This window comes from Polistes canadensis, unplaced genomic scaffold (genome assembly GCF_001313835.1).
Source record: "Polistes canadensis isolate GaletaPanama2010 unplaced genomic scaffold, ASM131383v1 scaffold_20, whole genome shotgun sequence".
Taxonomy (NCBI): domain Eukaryota; kingdom Metazoa; phylum Arthropoda; class Insecta; order Hymenoptera; family Vespidae; genus Polistes; species Polistes canadensis.
Genome location: NW_014569567.1, coordinates 1,020,295 through 1,040,942, shown reverse-complemented (window position 1 = coordinate 1,040,942; position 20,648 = coordinate 1,020,295). Strand labels below are relative to the sequence as shown.

At 37.4% G+C, this 20,648-nt stretch overlaps 1 protein-coding gene across 2 annotated transcripts in view; it reads left to right on the top strand.

Annotated features, from left to right (window-relative positions):
* Window positions 1-20,648, top strand: part of LOC106793892 (hemicentin-1-like) — a 193,356-nt gene that overhangs the window by 130,260 nt on the left and 42,448 nt on the right. For both annotated transcript variants that reach the window (XM_014761169.1, XM_014761168.1), the window contains exon 2: window positions 12,897-13,047. In XM_014761169.1, coding sequence (XP_014616655.1) covers window positions 12,897-13,047 — 151 coding nt within the window. The remainder of the gene's footprint in view (window positions 1-12,896; window positions 13,048-20,648) is intronic.

Below are 20,648 nucleotides of genomic sequence, written 5' to 3'. Positions count from 1 at the left end.
CCCCCGTGCCACCCTCTTCCCCCGCCACCCCGTTTTCTTCATATTCAACCTCGTCCACGATAGACGCGATCTTTCTCCACCCACTCTTTATCTTCTTTTTCCCCCCTTTTCACAATCGATCAACCGGAATTGGTACAACCGACGAGTTGAGTCGAGGACAACGACTTCATCCTTGATTTTCAATGCGCGACTTTAAAATCGGCCACTCTATCTCTTTCTCTCTTTCTCTTTTTATTTATCAACGATCACGTTTATGCTCTGAACAAACACAAAACAAATACGAGAGACCAAATTCTTTCTCTATCATTCTCTCTTTCTCGAAATATCGCTTTTTATGCGAATATGGAACAATCGTATATCGTTGTTACCAGTAAAAGACTATTCAGAGTGGAAGGTAAATAATACAAGGGAATACGATAAGCACTCTTGTTTCTTGAAGAAAGATAAATAATATATAGTAAAGAAAGAAAAAAAGAAGAAGGAATCTTTTTTTTACATTGACCATCCGATTAATCGGGATTAATCGATTATCGCGAGAAACGTCATTTTAAAGCGCGAAACGGTTAAAAAAGGAAGTCAAGTATTTAATCCATTTGAAAAATTAATCTGAAAAGTCAGACGTCGAGAGGATTTCAACTAAAGCATTATAAGAACGACCTAAATGCCAATTCTTGATTAATCGACGTAATAAAGAGGGAACGAACGAACCAACGAACGAAAAGCAAGCCTCTTTTAGAGTAGATGTAGACCGACGTAATACCTCGAAAGAAAGAAAGAAAGAAAAAGAGAGAGAGAGAGAGAGAGAGAACTAACAGAATTGGATTGCCGTAGGAATGACGGAAAAATAAGATCTAGTTGAAGGAAAAAGACGAGCGACGAGAAAGAAAGAGAGAGAGAGAGAGAGAGAGAGAGAGAGAGAGAGTACGAGAGAAAGACGAGAGAAACGACTAGAGGAAGCGATATGCCAGCGGGAAGAAGAAGAAGAAGAAGAGTTCAAACCAGAAATTGAGCACACGATCGATTTGTATCACGACGAGAGAACGAATTCGTTTTATGCCATATCGTAAATCGAAAACGTTCGACCATTACCTAGTATATAAACGACGAAAAGACGAAAATTTTAAGTATAAACGAATACGAAATATTCTACGATAAGTTAGTTCACGATTTCAAACTACGATTCAACTTCTCACTCAATTTCTCACTTTTTCTCTCTCTCTCTCTTTCTTTCTCTTTCTCATTTTGAGGATCGTAATGATAAAACATAGAGGTTGTGCGAGAGAAGGGCAATTCCTAGCGGAGAAACGTCTGAAGTGTCGTCCCCGATATCCCTGCCGTGTTACGCGTTATAGAATCGTTTCGTACGATATGAAAGAGAGAGAGAGAGGAAGAGAGAAAGAGAGAAGGTTTCGACAGCGATAGTTGAGGAAAACGGGAAAGAGAAATACACACACACACACACACACACACGCGAAGAGAGAATATGCGCACGCGCACATTTTCGTACGTGTGTCTTTTCGAGTTAGTATCCTTTCGAGAGGGTTTATAGAGCAGCGTAATCTCGGGTAGAGGAGCAAGCGGAATCGGATTGCGGTGAAAGGATGGTGGCAACGAGCTGCAGGGTGTTCTCCAACGAAACGCGTTCTCTTCTCTTCTCTTCTCTTCTCTTCTCTTCTCTCTGTACATCGGGGAACACTAGACGAAGAGAGAACTCCTGTCGCGGATATAAACGTGCGAGAGCATTACCCAGAATATTCCGTACACAGAATACGATGGGAACGACGTCCCATAGCTGTTGCCCTCGGCGTAACACCTAGGTGGAAAAGGGATCCAAAAGTATCAACAATTTTTGACGACGTAATAGAACTTCTTTTTTTATTTTTTTTTTTTTTTACCTTCTTTATATATTATCGTATTTCATATCTACAAAAAAAAAAATCAGCTAGTAGTAGTTAACTCTATCGAACTAATAAGGGAATGAAATGAAAGATAAAAATGTATTTCTATGTATTGTAAATGTTATAATAGTTTTAGTATCAAAAGATGATAATAATAATATGAAGTGTATGGTAACGGAGAACCACTGACTTCGAGCACTGGACGCAATCATAATCTACCTGGTATTCGAGAAATGGTATAGCCGCACACCAGATTCCATATTTCCCATTTCTTTTCCCTCCCCTCCCATTTTCTCCTGTCTTCATCCTTGACAGTCGTTCGCCCAACCACCCCGTTCATCCTTTTCTACTTACCTACACTAAACTGGGCTATGTCTATCCATGATCGGATCGCTTTTCGCAAATACCATAGTGTTTTCTTTGTGTGATATAACCCATACGAACGAATTCTACGTTAGGTTCCTTTGCTACGTTAGGCATTTTCCAACTACAACAACGAGGACGAGGACGAGGACGACGATGACGATGTTGTCGGATATGTGCGACGAAAAATGTCTGAGAAAATTCGCTTGCTTCTGGGTGTGGCAGGAACGAGCCGCCGTTGGCAACGTTTCGGAAATGGGTTAACAACGCGCTACCGACCATTCGAATTTCCTACCTTATCCGATCAAATATTTTCCTTCAAAAGTTCTTCGTTCCTTCTTCGTACATTTGCTCACTTCGTTATTCGACCCTTAAGAAAACAACAACAACAACAACAAAAGAAAAAAGAAAAAGAAAAGAAATCCTTTTTGCGTTCTTATTTCCGATGAATAAATTCTTATCCTATAGATCTATTGTTATTATCAAATAACACGCGACAAACTTTCGGATAATTAACGCTAATTAGTGTAAGCGAGATAACACGGACTGATATGTGAAAAAAAAAAATCGCATACCCACTACTACACCGTTTGCACGAAGCTATTAATTTCATTCGTAGTTCAGGCTACACATGAGAGAATGAATATACGTAGTGGTTCATAACACTGGCTGGAGTAAAATGAAAACATGCAGAAGAGGGTGGCACGCTGGCTTTTAATATCGCTGGACAGCTACTATATATATATTTTTTTTTTTCTACTTCTCTACGTGCTCCCTGCCAACCCGTTGACACAACCGGATGCTTTTAGATTGTTATATCTAATTTCTAAAACATTTTGCGTTGAAAGATACGAGAACTATAATTTAACCGTCGCGAAATGATTAAATTGGTTAATGTTATTTGCTAAATTCATGGGTCGCTAATTTGAGCCAACCATCGGGTGCATTTTATTATAACGAACCATCAGAGATTATTATCGAATCGATTCGTCACTCTCTTTCTCTCGTTAATGAAAAAAAAAATAACAAAAAGAAATTATTAAGAGAGAGAGAGAGAAGAAAAGAAAAATCGTCTATCCCTACGACCGACATTAACTCGAAGTAACACGACCAGATGACAGCTTTACGAGAGAGACTAAACTTTTAACGAGCGCTTCTTTACGTCCATCTCTCTTTTTTTTTTTTTTACACTCTTCCTATTCTCGAAGTTGCCGTTGCTATTGCCACACGACGTTCATGATTTCATTTTCTTCTCTTAGTCGCGATTGCTTTAGAACTAGAGTAAACTGGTAAAAAAGAAATTGAAGGTAAAAGAAGTAAAAAAGGTTAGCCGATCTTTCTCCTTTTCTTCTACGACCAAGTTTTCTCTCCCTCTCTCTCTCCGTCTCTTTTTAATTCGCACGAATTTCCAAGGATCTCTTTAATTGCAGAAAAGGGAAAAAATTGAACGTTAACGCGCGTAACGTTGATAACTCGTCTTAAAAAAAGGAATCATTTCTTTCATAGCAATGAGAAATGATAGGATGAGTTAAAAGATACGGAGAGAGGAGGAGGAGGGGAGGGGGGAAATAAGAGGGGAACGTTTATATTAAATAGAAAAGAAGGGAAATATTTTTATTACGTGGACGACGAGGAGAGATCGATTTCTCGATGTCTGTGTGTCGCGAACGAGAGAACCGTGTCTCCCATAAATTTGCATCCCCATCATTTTGTCCTGTGCAAGCTCGAACGCGTCAACACATGAACAACCGGCATGCGCAGTTGGTGCATAGACAGTTACGCAAATGCGTGCGAGGACGTTTGCTCGCACCTCTCTCTCTCTCTCTCTCACACACACACACAACTATTTGTGCGCTTGCGCTAGTACGTATGAAGCAGCTCGGTGAGTAATTACGACGAGATAATTACAAGAGGAACGTGGAATATTCGGAATGCGTGGAAATTGTGAAATTGCGCGGCATTGAAATCCGTGGCTAGGAAATCTCGTGAAGAGTAGGATTTTAGTTCGAAAATGTAGTATGCAGTATGTACCTGCATACATCTCTCTTATTCTACGATATTATTCGTTATTTTTCATTTGTCTATTTTTTTTTTTTTTTTATTTCTTTCTTCTTTCCTCCCCTATTCTATATTCCTGTCATATATTATAACTAATAAAAGTGTCTTAGGGAAATTGGACAGATTGAATATTTTCTAGAACGTTTATTTTGATCTCATTGAACGTTTCGTCCCTTCATCGGGACTTCTCCAGCAACTGAAAATTTATTATGACTATTTTGGAAAAATATATATTATAAACATTACGAAAAGGTTCTTTAATATTATCTCGATCATTAATGTTCTGAGTTTTTTTTATATATTCTTACGAAGACATACATTATTATATATTTTTTGAAAACAAACTGTACTTAATATTTATTAATCGTTAATCTTAAAACTGTTACATTTAAACACGTAATCAAACAATACTGATACAATCTAGACTAGTGTTTATTAGTCTAGGTATCTTCACTATTATGGTGCCATACATAAGGTATACAGTGATGATAATTAAACTTTAAAATTGCGTTGTAAATGTTATTTAAATTATTCGTGTCAGTTCTATAATTAATTGTATTATTGTTTGTTACGTGGTACATTTCACTTACATTTCTTTTATACCAATTGTCTTCTAAATCGAAAATAATTACTGTGCCAAATTTGAAATATGTCCTGTTTTAAAATGATGTTCAGCTAACTAGGTGGTATTGGTTTTTTGTGCATTAGTAGGTTTACAATCATTCCTATATTGATCTATTCTTTTTTTTTGAATTTTTGTTTCGTTTATCCTATATAACACTTGTCACATTTACATGATATTTTATACACTAAGTTCGACTGATTTAATTTATCAAACTTATTTTTTAATTTAGTGTAAATGGAATTCACTTTTACAAAGTTTAATATTACTATTTTTAAAACATTTGCTTATTTTATTAGATAGTAGTTTGATAAAACGGAACTTATTGAATTTTTTATTTTGTTGATTATTTGGATCTTTCACACTATCCTTATCCATTTTAAACTTTTTAAATACCATGTGTATGAGACTCGTGGGATAGTTGTTATTTTTTAACGTTGTGTTATTTTTGAACGTGATAAACAACTAATTGATTTATTATAACCTTTCTCACTAAACTTTCCATTTCGTTTCTTATTCCCTCGAAAAAATATATATAAACGAGAGTAATTAATTCTCTGAAATGATCGACAATATAACAGGAAAGAGAGTAACGAGATAGAAAGAGAGAGTTGATCCGGCTAGTGCGAACACCATCCCTCGAGACAGAGAATTATCGGGCAAGTACCTTACTTCGAAAAGTCCGACGTGCTTGAAACTTCTTCGTGGTTTGAACGTCGCTTCTCTGCATAACCGCTCGATCGTCCCCGAAAATGTAAGTGCCTGACAAGAATATCGCGTGTTTCAAAGTACCTGGACTACGCTGCTCGCATAAGAGTTCGTTATAGTTCCCTGAGAATGTGATCACCGAACAATTCTAGTCTTGCTTTTCTTCCGTCGAGATAAAATTCCTTATGACGGTAAAGAAACTACGAAATGTAATAATAACACCCGACGTGTAGTAGTAGTAGTAGTAGTAGTAATAGTAGGAGTAGAAGGAAGTGTTAGCGTGCTACCAGTTCGCAAGCTCGATCAAGAACATTCCAATGTCACTGCATTTATATAAACGACCATACCCTACCCCTCCCCCCTCACCGAGCTTTGTTAGTTCGTTTCTACTTCAAAAACATAATAGTCCTGTGCCCATTGCGTTTTAAATACAAGTACATAAATAGGACTCGAAGTAATACCGGATCATCTCATTCGTACTTGAAATAATTATAATTAAATATATTGCTTGTTAAATATTTGAAACTTTCAGTTTTATTCTGAGCAATTAAGCGTTTTATATTTAATATCGTGTTGTATAAAATATCGAAGCACACGAGTCTCCGTACGACGTTACTAAATGACTACTATCTTTTTTGTTTTCTTTATTTTACGACTATAATCCGTAGACGTTGATCTTAAAGTTTCTTAAACTCTGTATCAACTCCGTCCATCGTTCCTTTTGGTTTATTAAAATTTCGTAAGGATACGACGACGCGTCCTCGGATTAACTTCATGAGAAAGTCACGTCTGTGTGTATAAAAAGTAAGTAAGTAAGTAAAACAAGAGACAAGAAAAACGACAAGGAAAAAAGACGAAGAAAAAAGAAAAAAAGAAAGAATGATTTTTCTCTCGCGAAGCGTGGATTAATTTTTACATATTCTCTACTCTCGTAAAAATATAATATAATGTTCTAATATATTGCGGTGTCGATTTAATGACAAATAAAGAAATGACGAGAAATGCATTTATTCTTATCTCATATACCCGGATCAAATACGTATAGGATTTCTATTCATCTATCACAAATGGCTCTTGAAATTGGCAAACCCATTCTACGTTCTGTAGTATTATCAATGCTGAATAACTCTATTCTCGAATAGTTAGGGAAAAGGCATTTGTGTTTCGAGAACATAAGTAATGCATTTGGAGACTTTGATGTGAACCCTTTTCCTACGTTGAAATATCAAGAGGTACTTACCTACGTTAAACTATAATTACTTAACAAACACATCGTGTTCTATCATATTTCATAAAATCAAATATCATGTATATTTGATGATACAATGTTTGATCAATGTCATGCGTAATAAAAAAGGTCTTATCAACAAATCTACAAAATATTTTACGCTGGTGAATCGAAAAACTCGTTTCGAGCGGAGTCTTACCGGACTGGTTGGTTGGTTGGTTGGTTGGTTCGATCTGAAAAATCGTGGAATCGCAATATAAGGATCGTATGGCAGAATATTTGTCAAGGGATCAGGAATAAGGTAAAGGAAGAAAAAGAAGGAGATGGAAAGAGAGAGAGAGAGAGAGAGAGAAAGAGAAAGAAGTGAAAAAGAACAGGAATCGAAAGGATTTCGACTTCCTACGGGAATCCTTCGATTCGTTCGAGCATACTATGATTGAAGATAGACACACAATGTCGTCGTGTCTCGATTTGGATTAAATGAGAAAATGTTTTCAAGTTACCTACTTTTAAAAGCATGAAAAATCCTCCCTCTCGTCTATCTTTATAGCACTTCCGTTGTTATAACGAAGGGATATCAATTTTCGATGTTGCTACGTGATTAAAACGGAAACGGAAGAAAAGATCGTACTGTAGAAAACTTTATGGAAGTTCGATACACACACGTGGGTTATCGGCAGTTCCGTAGACGAAGCGTCCATAACGTCCGATGGACGATACGTACCTATGAAAGGAAACGGAGATAAACGAATTTCCGTTAGACTTTTTTTCCTTTTTTTTTTTTTTTTTTTTTTTCTTTCTTCTATCTCTCGTCCCGTAAATTTGATCCCCTCCGTACGTAGAAACGTCAGTAGTATCGTACATTCTTCCCACATCCCACCCGTGTAAGAAATAAATAAAATCGTTTAATTCAAATCGAAACGATGTTACGTTTATAAAATTGACTGTTTATTTAAAAAAAAAAAAAATATTCCTCTCTCCCCCTACAAAAAAAAGGAGAGTACAAGATAAAGCATATTTCCCCTCGAGAGAAGAGGGAGAATTATTTGACATAATACAAATATAAATATGTCACATATGTTTCGTATAGATTATAAATACTTTCGAATAATGAAATAATATGAATAATTGGAAATTTGATTCGATTAGACGATGTGTTACATTTAGAAAAAAAATGGATTCGTAAAAATGACAATATTTTGAAAATTTTTACGTCAAATCGTCACGGCATAGGCATAAATTATTACGTGACGAGATCTTTCGTTTATTCCTCCTCCCATCTCGTTATCTGGGAAAAAAGAAAGAGACAAAAAGAAAAAAGACAAGTAAAAAGGAAAGGAAAAAAAATGATATCTACCCAGGTGGTACCGAAGTAGGTACGGACGACGATATTTCGCGAGAAAATCTACGGAAAAGAGGCTTGCGGTAGCGAAACGATTTATGGAAGACGTTAACGATGTTCTATAATAGCTATCTCCGTCATACATTCTCATCTCTCGTTTTCTTGGTACCTTACACCGGACGCTGATGGCAGAATTACACCATTAGTATCATCCTCTCGACGACGAAGACGACGAAGACATCCTCAAGATTCTTCCTTCCATCCAGTCAACGTTATGTTTTATTTTCTCCCTGTTGAGGATCAATGTCGGGAGTAAAAACATATTTGTGAAATGAAAGATCGCTTTACTAATGTATAAAGATACTAAGCCGCAGGATAAGCTCGTAGCGATGGAGATGACAATAAAAAAGAAGGAATAAACGTTGGAAAAGCGACTTATTAGATGACGTTTCTTCCTTTTTTCTTTTTTCTTTTTTTTTTTGTTTTCTTTCTTTCCTTTCTATTTTCTAACAGTCTTATTCTTTTCTATAATTATAGATATTTGTGAAAATTTTCAACGTAGAGATACGTCCTGTCGGATTTCAACTACGATACGTTTGTCCAACTTCCGTTTCATTCGCTCGTCTCTTCTGTTTGAAAACGGACGGACAGTAAACTAGAAAGATGTACGTTTGTGTACAAATAATAAGTATGTTTGATAGAAATGTTTTATCTCTTTCTTATAACGGTCTATGTTCTATCTATCTTTCTTTATCGAAGACCTATATCCCGATGCAAAACTCGAATCTGAAAAGTAATCGTTCTTTGAAGTTTACCGTTGAAAGAAGTAGATACCGAATGAGAGGAGTGTTCTTCTTCGTACGCTCTTTAGCAACGTACAGTTAATAGGTGAAAGCTAACGTTCGTTACTTTGAATTGAGGGAAAACATAGAAAAGGTATGGAAATGATAGAATAGAAAAAGAAAAAAAAAAGAAGAGAGAGAGAGAAAACTCTTTTATTTTCACATGGTGGTTTTATTCTGTAAACGGTCATTTTTCCTTTACGCCATGGTCTACATTTTCCTGCGGGAAGTCGGGATGGCAAACAGGAACTTCATTAAAAGTGGTCGAACGCTCTTTCTCTCTCTCTCTCATCGCTTTGAAGTTAGCTAGAAAGCATAAAAAAAAAAAAAAGTCAAAGTACAAAAAGCAACGATGATGGTATATGATGGAACGCTTGGTAGCCTTCGGTGGTGAATACAAGACTTTTCTCAAACGTTGGAGCGTCATCGGCTTACACTTACACGATGTTGGTACGGTCCGTTTATCGAGTGTTTCCTTCGTCGGTCCATCGTAGATCGTGTAACCTTGTACCACGATTGGACACGATCCTGTGTCCTCCATTACGTTACTCGACTTTCTTTATCGCCAAAGGCCAACGTTTTACGCAAGAATTCTCTAGCATTCTTCGTAGCAGCTTCTTCTTCATCATCTTTTGCTTTTGTTCGGTTAGATAAAAAAAGAAAAAGATAAGAAAAGAGAATAGAAAAGAAAAGAACGTTCGATTGCAAAGAGAAACTTTCATTCGAGAGCGTCAAATTTATAGCGCGAGATAAACGGTGTGCGTTTGCCATGGGCAACTGTAGTGCAGTTCGCGGTGCTCGTCATCATCGAAAATCGTATCGAGAAAACCGTCTCGCATAGATCTTTCCCCGTCTATTTTCTGTTTGTACACGCTTTATATGGTAATCCGTTCGCGATCGTTGTGCGGCAAACCGTGCGTACCGAAGAAACACACAAGCATGCAAGCATGGAAGCAAGCAAGCAAGTAAGCAATCGAGCAGGTACTCCGTGCACCGTAGATAAAGTATGACTCCTCGTATATTAAAAAGTAGAGAATAGTTTTGTGAGGGGATAGGAAGAAAGTGTGTATTCGTTTCCAGATTGCCGATGGTAACGTTGGTGGTACGTTCGCGGGGCTGCAAAGAGGAGTGTCAGACCGGTAGCAAGCAAAGTTGTGTGGCTTCTCGACACTGTCTGACCCGTGGATTATCGGCTTACCGAGCTAGCACGCTTGGGTTATTTCTGCACGTGGGATGAGGGGTTCGACCTGGATAAGGTTCGAGCTTCCAGGAGGAGGAAGAGAAGAATCTACCGTAATACTGATTTCCGGTCTCTCCTATCGCGATACCGTTAAGAGTCGATCGTTGAATGAGAATGACCGGGTGTTAGAACGCTTTTATTTTTTAATCTGATACCCAGGTACCATTCTACATTACGTTTTACACTCGGTCACGTGATCAATCGATATAGTAATACTTAGGAAAGGAGTTAGGTGTGTGTATATGATATAAGGGTTAAAGGTGTTCTTCGACGCTCGATTTCCATTATCCTTTCTCCGATGCACGGAAGCTTCGGTTTTCGGGTTGTCTGTCGAGAATTTCGCTGACAGCCTTTCTCCCGAATGCTTGTTACAAATACATGCTAGCTATTGGAGCAACACACGTTGTCGTTCGCACAAGTGTTCCCTGCTGTATCAGCACCGTGACAATGTATTCTCAGCAGGTCGTCGATTTACCGACAAGTTCTATAAAGAGTAGCGTTCCTTCCTCCGCAGCATACGAAACGGTATTACTTTTCCTGTTTACGAAGTATGGAATCGGGACGACCGGATAAACGATCTTACGAAACGTAACGCATATTTTGCGAATAAAATCTGAATTAAAGAGTACAGTTGTATAAATGATAGTTCTTACTTTTCGGTTACGTCTTGGCACGCTCGTCTAGCGACATAAATAACAAAAGTTCGGATAAGAAATAGAGAAAGAAAAATAAAGAATAAGATGATGATAAAGATTCAATATTTATTCTTGGCTCGATGTTTCGAGTCATCCCGAATGCGATGATAGAATCCTAGAACGAAAAATAATGCGCAGGATATTTATCATTGGGGGAAAACGTTGGCTCCTAGAAACAAAGAAAGTTGACGTTTTAAAAGATAGACTACGGAGGATCTCGCGGCGACGCAGGATTTCTCCTTTCTGAAAACGCTTTTCAACATTTACCGTTACTCGTGCTCCGTTTCTCCGAAGTAACAATGGCGGAAAGATCACGCGAAGCGGTAACGCGGCGACGCATACTTGCCACCCTTCAGGACTCATAATGCACCGGAGGCAGCCCAGGGGAAATTTAGCAGACGCCGTGAAAACCGTTGTTTTATACGCTTATACCGTCGTACACGCGAGACTGCCTCAGCCGTAGGTAGATACAAGGTAGGTAAGGTAAGGCAAGGTAAAAGCATTCGTGATCCCACCAGCGAGTAACTCCATTAACGTTAACTCCGCGTCCTCTTCTCTCTTCCATCCCTCTCGTATCCTTTCCTCTCGCTTTCTCATACCTCCTTCCGTTGGCTACAGTAGCCTTCGGCTTCATACAGTCAGCAGGGAAAATTAACCAAGAACGGTCAACCGAAACTATGTATATATTTATGAGCAGAAACAAATAAATATAATATTATCGGATTAATAACGGTTTCTTTTTATTCATTATTTTATTTTTATACATATACAAAAATATTTAACTCATATAGATTAATGTTAATCCGTTTTCTCGCTGTTAATCTACCGTTCTAAATCACGAGATATTTTCGTAATCAAATTTCTCACTTTACAGGACGTTTGTTTCAAAATAATACGAAAACGATACAATGAAAATGCTGAGAGAGAGAGAGAGAGAGAGAGAGAGAGAGGGAAAAAGAGAAAAGCGAATAGGAACTAAAAGTAATAAGGGAGACGTAACAGCTTCGTCGACTCGCGCCAAGCGAAACTGCTATGGAGAACAGTTTCTAGGAAATTTGGTGTCAGCACACGTTTTTACGCGCATGCACTTTCCATAGAACTGCGCGGACGCGTACCTCGTTCTATTAAAATATATCAAGGCTATTCCCCCACGAAGAATAATTTTCTTCCTTAGAGTCAGCGAATATTCGAAAAGGCGAAATCCCGCGGTCTGCTGGAATTAGCCGACGGGGTCGAACGAGTTGACAAATTCACGGATATTCAGAGGACTCGTTTCTCCCTCTCTTTCCCTCTCACTCTCTCTCTCTCTCTCTCTCTCTCTCTTTCTCTTTTTCTCTTTCTATATTTCCTCCCATCTCTTTTACTCTCTCTTCCCCTTCAGACTCTTTAATATCCGAGTCAGAGCAACGGGAAGTCAAGGGGCGGAAAGATTCACGTTTTCTGGGGCGCGAAATCGCAACAGGGTCCTTCTCCGTACTGGGTTGCGTCTCGACGTTCCCTCGATTCTATCTCGAGAGATCACCGAGCGAACGAAACGACCACGCGATAATTTTCTACTAGCATGGGATGGAAGAACTGAGCGTATTCCCCGGTGGCCACGTTTTCCTTAAAAAAAAAGAAAAAAAAAAAAAGAACGAAAGAAAGAAAAGAAAAGTAAAAGAAAAGTAAAAAAAAAAAAAAAATACAGAATAAGAAACGAAAAAACTTTCTTTTCTTCGTTCAACCTTTAAAACGCGTAGCCGTGGATTATTTTCCTCTTTTTTTTTCATTGTTTTTTGTCCTTTTCTCTTTTTCCTTTTTTTGTTTCTTTCGTTCGAGAAAATTCCATTACGTTGAACGACGACCGAGAGACGACAACTACGAGAACGACGTTAATTCTATCGACGATTTCACTTTACAGGTCCAGCGATTCCCGTGAGGGCGGTTCTTCGAGGTACAGCTGAGCTACCCTGCGATATTCGTCCACCACGACACAACGATTCGACCGTTTCGGGACACGACTCTGCCATTTTGGTCGTCTGGTACAAGAACGACATGACACCTATCTACAGGTGAGTGCGACCGAATCGATCTCTCGTGTTCCTTCTCTATAGCTTTCCTTCTCTTTGCTTTAATCCTCCACCCACCTCTTTCTCTTTACCTCCCATGAGGTTAAGTTACGGCCTCGAACGGAGGTTGTATAAAAAGACTACTACTAGCCAGAATACGCAACGTGACTTGCGCTCGTTAAGCTCGACGATAAGAACATGCTCGAAGAAAGGAAGCTTTCTCTTTCTTTGTTTCTCTTGAATGTGTTACTTGCGTCTTATATATATATATGTATATAGTTCTAACAATACATATGCATACACGTAAGATATTTTCTAAATCTTTCGTAACATTTGTGATATCTGGAAATTAAAGACCCTTCGAAGTTTAATCGCGTTCAAAAGAATTCGATTCCTTATTATTATGTATCTGTAGTCCAGAAAAACTATAGAATTATTGTAAGATTTATTGAAGGTATAATCTCGTACTTAGTTGTGTTAGGATAATGTGTTAGATACGTGACGCAGGAACACTGAAATGTAGGCTAGCAAGAAATATCGAGAACAATGTATTATTAAGAATCTCAAAAGTAACAATAGCAAAATAATCAACCAAGTAACAAGTTTTATTATTGCATTGCTTTGTAATATTGACGGTCATTCTAATATATATTGTTTATTTAATAGTTATTTAAATAACGTCTATTCTAGTTATAATCAACTCCTTTAACACGGTCATCGTCACGTCGTCCATATTTGAGTGACGTTCTTCTCGTTCAATTTTTATAAATAGAATTTTAAATTATAATCTTAAAAGGAAATTAAATGGAATAAGCAATGAAATATAAATATGAAATATATTATACAAAATTAAAAATATGAAAACACTTTTTATTCATTTATATTTATGATAAAATATTGTTAAACATAACTCAGTGTTTACGTTTTGACGTACCGACAGTCGAATTTGAGCCTAGTGAAAAACTCAATCGAATCACGGTGGACGACAAATGTGTTAAAGATAAATCTATTACTAATTAAGGAATAGGGTGTTACGTAGTTACCTAAACGACTATTAAAAAATGTTTACGTCAATTTTCCTAATTACAAGGACAGATTATTTCTTAGAGAGTGGAAAAAACAGCATAACGAACGATCCCCTCATCACGTATCCAGATAATAAACCGTAACCACTGATGTATGCATCTACGGTGTAACGCAGCTACCGATGTCCTTGATGAATTTCGTCACATGAGCCACTTGGCTTAGGTATGTCATCCCTTCCGGAATTACTCCGTTAAGCCGGAGTCAAGAGATAATGGAGTCGCATGCTACGTAGCAAGCGAGCAAGCGACCGACCGAAGGAACGTTGTGAGGGGAACACCATAAGAGTAGAGAAAGAGGTGGAAGGCTATGGAAGGGAAACATCGTGAGTTGAGAAGTGGAAAGGGTAAATTCTCTGTGTAGAAATAGGGGAAGGTTAGCTAAAAGGTGTGAGAGGTAGGCGGTAGCAAGATAATGGCGTGTCACGAGTAATGCAATTTAAGTGCGATGGTTTCCTTTAGTGTCTCTCGCAATTATTTCCTTGGCTAATGATAAAATTATATCTCGGTTTTCCACATAGATTTTCTATAATTTTTATCATCCTTTAATCATTCCAACGCCATTGATAAAGTATAACACACACACCTATGAGAATACATAAAGAATTAAAAAAAGAAATAAACCCTTCTGTTTGTTTCGATTAGATTTTATAAATAGACAAACAGAGCTTCCGTTAGAAACGAACAATTTGTATCCTCCTCCGCGTTACTTTCTGCAAGTACCATGAATCTTCTATACCATTTTTCCTAAGGATTAGTGAAGAACGGAAATAAAAAGAAAAGGAAAAAAAAAAAGGAATAAAATAGATACATAAAGAAAAAAGACAATCTATATTCTTGTTGCGTTTTTCGTTGATTTCAATCCGTACACCGGGCATGAGCACGGATAATAATTTTTGATTCCGTGCAAAAGCCGATTATAACGGCAAAATCGGATTACCCAAGAAGATTTGTATTTCGTAATAATAAATTCGCGCTATTTAGTTTTTCGTCTTATAAGATCCGTTTGATTTAATCGTACAATATGTATTACTCGAATCTACGTCTCCTAGGAACCTTCTTCATTGGTCTCGTCGGAAAAAAACATGTTAACTCAAATTTACCAGTCAGCTAAAATAAAAGAGAAAAGTTAATCGCGTGAAACGTTAATCGATATCCCAACTAACAATACTTTTAAACCAACTATGTTCCAACGAACGTACGGACGGACGGACGGACGGACCGTTGCCGTTCTTTCACCGTCTAATGTTACGTGCGATGCGTGACAAGGTATTAAAACTAGCTCGCAACTAACTCCGCACGCTTCGTTACTTAACACGACGTTTCAACAGGGATTGATTTCATTATATGACCACAAGTATATAACTAAAATACTCTGACGATTTCTACAAAGATTTCTACAACGATTTCTACCTTGGAAAAAAACCATTATTACCCTTTTCGCGAATGAAGCGCTTTAAGTGCTCACAACGTCCGTATCAATTGTAAATCGCGGACGAGTGTCTACTCCGGGGGCTTACTAAGAATAGGATTGCATATCCGGTGAAGAAATAGTCATCAATATGAACGAATACCATCAAGTTTCTTCCTTTCCATCGTAGGATTCGCATAAATTACGAGTTGAATCAACACATTACGAAATGTAAAAGATAAAAATTGTTTCAATAGTTCAACAAATAATCCAAATGCGAGGACATTTTCATCACGATATCGAAAGTTGGCGATAAAAAAACGAAAGGGCACAAAAAATAAAGAGAATAAAAGAACCAGTCCTCCGTTCGTGCTATTTCGTTGGATTACTTTAATCGAAGTTAGATTTTTCGCGTTATCGCACGCAAAACAACGGGTTTCGCGAACTTTCCTTTCTACCACTTATCGGGCTACCATGCGATCTTTATAGCGACTAAAACGTTCGTTTACTTGTTAGATTGTTATACTTATACCAAGAGATTCGAGTTAGAATTAAGCTATGGAGTTATACACGTACTTGGACGATTATAGATTCGTTCTCACAGAGTCGCGAAGTCGCTTGTCTTGGCTCCCTGCTTCACCCGTCCCCCACTCCTCCTCCGGGAACCCCCATAACCGAGTGGATGCTAGAAGGAAAGTCGCTTCGAAATACGATGCAGTAGTCGTACCGAGTTTATAGTCGGACAAACACAGGGAGGAGGTACGGTACACCTATATCGGAGCAGGTCAGGCACGTAGTTTGACCGAAGTTAAGTCCATTAGACAATGCAAAATGTAAGACTTAAGTCTTAAGCCTATCGAGCGAGAGTCTAGCGCTGTTTGGTTACTACCACTGAGATGTAAAGCTCGAGCGCGGAGTTGCCTGTAATTGGCCGATTGGCTTAAGTCTTAACTTACAGGCTTATTCATTGTTCGCGAAACGTTCTCTCTATATATACATATATACATACCATACAAGATTTTATGTATATATGTAAGAGTTCAAGACTTCGAGGATATATAGTACTCATTAAGTTAAGTAACAAGTTCTTAGCCGATGTGAATCGAACAAAAAAAAGTAGCCCTTGATTAAGTTATAAATAGTATCGAATTTGTTTGTTTTCATTCCACGAGAGAAGGGACTTATCTCATTCTCGTATAGAACAAATATGATGGTAGGTAGGTTATTGATGAAAAGAGAAAGAAACTACTCAATGCTTCGATAGTCGTATATAATTGCTCTCTTACCACTTTTATCGCTATCGATAATAGGGTCGTTCGTTACATTTTAGAATTGATCTCGTTATTATTGTTCTTCGTGCAAATAAGAGACATTCGTCGATCACGTCCCATTCAATAATGATTGCTCTCTCACGTCATATTTGGATAATGTAATATTATTTATCGATCGTAATTGAATGTGTGTACACGTTCGTAATCTAGAATAATATAATACTTAAAGCTTTTGAAAAATTCATGATATTAAATATTCGTGATCTTTTGTTTGAAGCGCAATGTTTTAACGTATAAAAATAAGATCACGCGACAAATTTTCATTCTTGTCAAATTTATTCCTTTTTACCCCTTGGCGAATGTCATTTCCGGTACAATCTAATATTACTGACGGACGTGCATACGTTACAAGACGCGCTAGCATGTAGTTTTATATGTACCTACATAAGTCCCTGGAATCCCACCAACAAATTGCACTTTCTAACGCTACGTTAAGCAAAATGTGCAAAACGCGATATCGGTTTGGTGGTTAAACGCGCGTGATCCGCGACGATCAGTCAAGTAATTTGTTTCTCGAGCGTCATTGAAGAATCCTTTGAAAATGTTCTAACCTTTTAATATATTTCTTTTTTTTCATTCATTCAAGAATAATGCCGACGTACAGAAAAATGACCCTTCAATATTTTTAAGACGATCGTTAAACTCATTAAAGTGTTCTCTCTTATCTTCAAATTGTGCACATAATTATGAAACTGGTCTAACTCAAAAAATTCTAATAAAATAAGTTTATTAGTTATTTCACACACATCATATTATTTTTAAATTAAATTAATTCAATACAATTTTCACGATATTGTCAAAAATGAACTTTTCGATAATATTTGTTATTTCAATATTATATAGAATTCATTTAGTGTTCAAATGTAATCTCGAAACAAGAGATATATGAGTTAGACCACTTTCATAATTATGATCACAATTATCTTCTTCGTTGGATTGAACATTTTGATCTATTTCCTTTGTTTTTTTTTCTCTTCTCTCTCTCTCTCTCTCTCTTTCTTTTTTTTCGAACATGCTAGTTCTTCCAACGTTACTTGACATTCTCATCACGTTCTCCCGGCTGCGTTTTGCAACATCGCCCTCGGAGAGCAGCACCATCCTTTGAAAGTCGTCCTCGTAACGCCTATTAGCTTCACCGTATTCGTCCGTCTACAGACTGGCACAGCTTGCACGCCTGAACTTTTCCGTTCGCTCCGGATTTTTATTCAATTTCCTGTCGCCGTCCCGAGTTTTTCCCTCTCATATCCCCGACCAAAATATTATATCTTCCATTCCAATCCAAAACTCGAAAAAGAGAATAACGAGGTGGTACGATTAATTCTTTCTGAAAATTTTAGTTAATACTGTACTGGATAAGCTTATCTTCTTTTTTATTTGTTTTGTTTTTTTTTTTTTAATACAAGTTCGAATTCATAAAATGTAATATAAGGTGAGTCGAAATTAATCAGAACACGTGAATATTTCCGTTGGATTTTAGAATACGAAAGTATATCTACATCGGAATTAAAATGGCTTCGAAGCACGCACGTGCTCCTCGTATCGTTGACACGTGTTCCTCATTTGATCAGATATTTTTAAGTAGTATAAAAAAAGGTACTCCTATATGGTCAGACAATTTTAATTAGTTACGATATGAAATGTCATATGTCTCGTAAATTATATATTAACATTTCGATAATCTTACAATTAGATTAATACTTTTATACGCATAATGATAAAAGTAATCGAGATTATTTAAGAAAGATAATTGAGTTAGATACATTTAAAAATAAAGTGCAATAGCATCCGTGCTAGATCATCGGTGTATTCACATATATTAAAAAATAAGAAAAGAAGAAATTTTAAGATGTATTATGATATATGATTGTTTCCTCTATCATTTTTATTTATTTTTATTTAAAAAGAAAAAAAGAAGAAAAATAACCTCCTCCCAGTATACCAAATCAATTTGTATATGATATAATATGTAAAAAAAAAAAAAGAAAGAATATCGCTCTCTCTCTTGCTGGAATAGAAATAATATTTGTCGACATTTCGTTACCATTATCAAAACTAATCCATACGGTAAATAACATTACCGACGTTCATCGTAACGGCTCTTGAGCATACTCCCAACTAATGCACAGGTCATGGATCCGCCTGCGTTGTGTCGTTCATGCATATTTATGAAACTCGGCTAGTCTCTGCCTGGAAATCGGTTCCCACGCGAGAAAACAATAAAAAAGTGGAGGACGAATTGCGGGAGTATTAAAAGCGCGGTCATGTCTCTCGAAAGACTATTCGTCTTCCTTCGTTTCTTAATTGTTTCGTTTTTAAAATGAACTGCAAAAAAAAGAAAAAGAAAAAGAAAAACAGAAAAAAAAACAAACGAAAAAGGAAATGCATTCCGTTCGTATCCATTCGTGCGTTAGATGTCGATTCATATAATCGCAAGTTTATGAGTACACACGTATACATGCATACTTTGAGAAAACCGATAGGAAACGATTAAACTCGCACGATTTACTCGAAACGATCATACTTCGGTCTGACACCTTTCTATAACCGAAGGATTGCGTGAATACGAGTTTTGCTGTCTGTCATTTCTCGCAAACCCTTTACACCCCATTTATCAAACCTTACGCTGGCATCTTAACGTTCAACTTAATCGCCGGATAAAGTTTATCTTTCTATCATTTTTTTGATTTTATTTTTTAAAGAGAGAATAAAAGAGAGTTGAAAGTAATTTAAAATACGCGGGAGTAGAAAAGAAAAATGTGCAAAAAAAAGTAAGCGAAAACGAAAAAAAAAAAAAGAAAAAAAAACAGAAAAAGGGGGGAAGGAAAAAAAAACGTAAAGAAATAAAATCGTCATCCTGTAAGAAGAAATGATAGAATACGCTTGGCGTATATGAGCATATACTAAGTAACGCATACCTAGACGACGAATATATTGTAGTAGAAAGGGTGAAACGCATATTTTTCCTAGAGAACCGAAAGAGGACAAAGCAAGCTCTCGCACTTTGCACTTGCGTAGCGTTAATTCTCTTTCTCTCTCTCTCTCTCTCTCTCTCTCTCTCTCTCTCTGTCTCTGGCTGTTCCCATGAGAGACTCCAAACGATGAAAGTTCCACGAACGCGCGTCGCCTGTTGTTAAATAAATTATCCGGCTTCTAATTACGTGAAAAATAGTGAAAACTGGAAGAGAGTCGTCCCAACCGCCGCCGGGAGCGTGTAAACAGGTCGGCCGGTGCTTGCCGACGGTGAAAGAGAAAAATAAAGAGAAAGAGAGAAAGAGAGAGAGAGAGAAAGAGAGAAGAAAGGTAAAACGGAGTAAAGCGAAAGGAAAGAGGATGAGTGAGAGGGCAAAGAGAAAATAAGGATGGAACGGTTGAAGCTCGAGGCAAAGGGAGAAGGATACTTGCTACCATTATAGTCGTGCTGTCCCAGGATCCTCTACATATTTCTCTGTACCAGATTCTCTACAGTTTCCCGTATAACGGCTCGGTACGATTTGAATAAGACAAATGCCTTTCCTTCCCAACCGTCTTCCTTTCTCATCTTTTCCATTCTCGAAAGGATCTTTTTGCACGTTAATAAATCGCTTACGGCATCCCCCAGGTGTCGTCGTACTTTTCTAGACGAATAAAGAACATTCGTTGGTACTGGTAATGGTTTGATGGTAAAGGATCGATGCCCTCGTGTCGCCCTTTTCGTTTGTAAATAGATTCGATTATTTTTTCGCGATCATCCAAAGTAATTGGAGGAGGATGAGGTGGTATCTAAAAGAGGTATCTGGGAAG